General features: G+C 48.1%; 1 protein-coding gene across 1 annotated transcript; it reads right to left on the bottom strand.

The window, feature by feature from the left end:
• Window positions 1-1869: 1869 nt before the first annotated feature.
• Window positions 1870-3674, bottom strand: LOC112616111 (spindlin-2B-like). Its single transcript, XM_025373095.1, is given in 2 exon segments — window positions 1870-2648; window positions 3303-3674. A coding segment is annotated over 1 exon segment (774 nt). The 5' UTR covers window positions 2644-2648; window positions 3303-3674.
• Window positions 3675-4161: the final 487 nt, after the last annotated feature.

The raw sequence follows: 4161 nt of genomic DNA, 5'->3' as shown, positions 1-4161 counted from the left end.
CATCTCCCACTATGCATGGAGTTAGGGTAACCTGGGCAGCAGGGGTCACCAGCACTCTTTCTTTGGGGTCAGAGGTATAATTTAGTGAAGGGTGTGGTTGCAGAAACTAGTGAGAGGGTTTTCAGATGGGCTACAGGAGAAAGACTGGGGAAAGGCAAGGAGGGGAGGAAGAGAAATACACAGATCTATTTTTGCATCAGACACCATAGTTCTGAGGGACTTTTAGTGGGTTGCTGCTCCCTCTCCCCACCAACCTTGACACTTCCTTGTGATACTGTACAGCTGAATGAGTTATACCAAGTCACAACTTCCAGCCCGACTGCCCCATGGCATCTGCCTCACCTGGAAACAAAGAGCTTCACAGACTTCTATCACAGATTTCTGTGAGCTTGGGTAGGCAAGACTGGCCAACAGGTGCCTGTGAGGGGTATGCAGACACCAGCTTTGTGGGGAAGGTCTAACCAGAATGTGGCTTCTTGGGACAGCAGGTCTCTTTTAGTGGGTCATTGGTTGGAGCCACCTATGGTTTCAGGCAGCTGCTGTAAGAAGCATGGACAGACAAGTACTCCCCATAACCTAGAGAGAAACACTAGGCTCAATCCTCTGATGCACCTTATCTCTAGATAGAAAACAAACATTCCAGCAGAAGGAACTGGTGTGATGAGACTGCTGCACCTGAGTTCAGTAAGGTTTCCTTTTTTCTGGATAAAGTACTTTCCAAATGCAAGATGGCACATCTCTTAAGTTCTGAGAGCCCCACTGACCCATCCTCTACCAGGATTGCTTATCTAGTGCAGGACAAATGTGAGGAGGCAGCCCACAGCCCAGCACTTGTGGGGCACCATGTTAGTGTGTTTAGGCTGAGGGCTGGAGTTCTGCTGGGTGGATGTGTCATGAACTCCCTGAAACAGGAAAAGCCTTATGGGCATAAACTTGGCTCCGGTTAACTTGACTGAGTCATTCCTGTCAGAATACTCTTCTAAGGAACCTCCAATGCATCCAGCATCTTTGACAGTTGCCACTTCCTTTGTGCATAGAGCCAGGAAGAGCAATGTGGACACTGCCAGAAGTCCAACATTTTCCTTGACCTTCCCATCTCTCATGGGCCCACAACTCTTTTCCTGTATTCCCACTCCCTCTCTCAGTCTTTATTCTTTGAATTCTTTCTTCCTCAGTGGCCCTCTTCTAATCCCTCCAACACCCTAACCCACGCAACTCTTCCTTTGTGTTTCCATTAGCCTCTCCCCAGATCCCTGTCAGGTTGATACTTCTCCCCCTTACTCTGGTCCATCTTCTAAACTTCTTTATGTTCCTCTCTTCTCAATTTATTCTGTCTGTTTTCCTCTAAGCCCCAAGATCTCACTCTCCCTCTGTTAGTCTTCACTCCCTTCCCAGTTGGAGGTTTCCTCCTCATAGGTCATCCCCTCCCCCAAGAATCCCCTCCCTTTCTGGCCCTTTTCCACCTTTTCCTAAGCAGTCACCTCCTCCTCTCTCCCCGAGACAGCTAATCTCTTGTTCTTTCCCCTGCCCCTTCCAGACCAGACCAGCTAAGTCTGGTGCCATTTTTAAATAACTGATTATGATTCTAACTGGACTTTATTCACAGCCGAAATTGACAGCTGTTCCTTCCTTTCATGCCCCATCTACCAAACACACCTGATCTTTTCAACAAGACAAAGCGCTTACACACAGCATGTCACGTACACACAAATTTGTATTTTTTAGAACAAAACAACAGTTAATGCTGGCAAAGATGTTGGGTTATCAGGGATTCCATAGGCTTTCAGTACACTGAAAGTTAACATTTTTTTTGCATGTCTACAAATTATACATTTATTTCCACACATGAGCCAAATTTTACCCTAACAGTTAGGACTTTTTCACCAAATCATAGACATAGATATGGAAATCATCATCAAACTTGATCAAATACACAGAGGGCTTGGCTTCCACTTGGTGAATGACCATGCCAATCCTTTTGGAGCCATCTTCTTTGGTATATTCCATATGCTTACCTATTAGGCCATCTACAACTCCTCCTGGCTTTCTCTCTGTTGGAGGAAACTCACTGGATTCTGGCATGATACGGAGGTCACCTTCCTTATAATCATCTAGAAGCTGGTACATGTACAAGATAGGATCTTTCTCATAGGTAATATACAACTAGGCTTTCATGATAGGTGCTTGAGCTAAGACCATGCCCCTCCATTCATCCTTAGAACCATGCTCTCCCTCAAACATGTGTTCCACTGCTTTGCCAATTATGGTATTTGCAAGGTTGGCATCACTAACGTGAGATGATGCCACCCTGTCAGAAAGAATTTTAAGAGACACAACCCTTTCATCTCTGTGAAGTTCCAGTCCATAGACACAGTCAATTCCATCATATTTCACCAGATAAAGAGAGGGATTTATAGGCACCTGATCCAGAACGGTTCCTTTCCACTGGGTGATGGGCTCATCTCCTTTCCATCCTTGAGAAATTCTGCATCCCACGATGTTCCTGCGGGGCTGGGATAAAGGTCTGCCTCTCTGCTTCTTTTGGGAGACTTTTTTCTTTGTCATGTTTGCAGACCCAGTGGCCCATCCTGCAGCTGCCCTGGTTTGTTGCCCTTCGGCTTCCTGTGCGTTGGGGGTCTTCATGCCTGCTGGGGGAGGAGAGAGGATAGAGAGACATATCCAGTGTGCCACGAGGCAAACTTTTCCCTATAGCCATGTCTGGATGTACTCTGCAGTGATGCCTAAGTTTCCCCTAGGAGCCTGGAAGCAATGCTGGAAATCTGGCTGCATGCATGCAGTGCTCTCCCTCTTAAGTTCCTTTGGACTGTGGGGAAAGGCTGGAGTGGTGCAGTAGAGCTGTCTGTGGTTAGGAACTCTGCAGAAGTGGCTGGTTACGTCCTCCTAGCTCAGAGCCCACTGCCCTCCCTGAACCCCTTGCTGCCACTGGAGTCCACTCCCAATCCCCTGCAAAGCGGCCTTGACCAGCACCCACTACCCTCATGCCCTCTGTGCCCCTGCTGCTGTCCATAACCCCCACTGCCTATCCTAACCACTTCCCTGGTACCTACCTCCCTTGCTTCCTGGGTATCACTTTCTAATCCTTGTCTGACTCCTATTCCTACCCCTTCCCCTGTTGTCCACCGCACTCCCCCACCCCACCCTTGCCTGGCGCCCGCCTCCACCCCATGTCTCCTGCTGGATTCCTTCCCATCCCCCTCTCCATTCTGGTGCCCACCAATGGCTTTGCCCTGCCTGGCCCCCACCGCTGCGGATCGCGGGCCTCGGGTGCCCAAATCGGACACCTCTCTGCTGCCTCTACTGTGAGCCTGTGCCGAAGGAGGGTCATCAACAGGCGATTGACTGTGTGAGTGTTTGCAAGAGCGAGGAGGGTAGGATCCGTAGATGGGGAGCTTGTGTAGGAGTGCGGCGAGGCAGGCAAAGAGCACTGCAGCGGTGTCCCCAGCGCTTGGCTCGCTGGCCGTCTGCTTCCCTGTTGGCGGCGGCCGCCCCTCAGCCACATCGGGCTGCCACCTTTCCCTGCTGCAGTGGCTGCAGTCTCTGCCCTTTTTCTGCACAAGACTGCAGGGTTAGTTTCCTCTTAGTACTGATGTCTTCCCTTCTTCTAAACACAGAGTAGGTCTGCCTTTCTTTCCCTGGGGCCCCTCCTGGGCTCCTCCTTCCCTTTCCACAGTTCACAGCAGTGGAACCTGTAGGTGGCCTTTTCTCTCTTCCTGTCTCTGCTCACTGAATCCTTCAAGCTCTCTAGCTCCTCCCCTCAGGTCTCCTGCTCCATCTGTTTTCCATCTTTCAGACATTTCTCACATTCTTTGGAAACCTACCAATTAACATAGAAATACCATGTGTATACACTTATGGCGACATGAATCCATTACGACCATACGCAAATGTGTAGCATACATACTCGCGAATACATATATTAAGTGTTTCTCCACAGCATTGTGTAGGCATATTTTAGATTTAGAGACCTGGTTTATTTTAAACTTAAAGAGTTATTTTTGAATGTGATTACAATACTTAACAAACTTTATCTATTCCGCATAAAGTGACATCATTTAAATTTATTATTATTATTTTTTTTTGGTGAGTCATAGTTTTTCACAGTATCCTATAATTCTGAAAATAATCAACAATATTAGGTTG

Source organism: Theropithecus gelada, chromosome X (genome assembly GCF_003255815.1).
Source record: "Theropithecus gelada isolate Dixy chromosome X, Tgel_1.0, whole genome shotgun sequence".
In the NCBI taxonomy this organism is placed as follows: domain Eukaryota; kingdom Metazoa; phylum Chordata; class Mammalia; order Primates; family Cercopithecidae; genus Theropithecus; species Theropithecus gelada.
The sequence above is the reverse complement of the archived record's forward strand: the minus strand, read 5'-3'. Positions and strand labels throughout refer to the sequence as shown.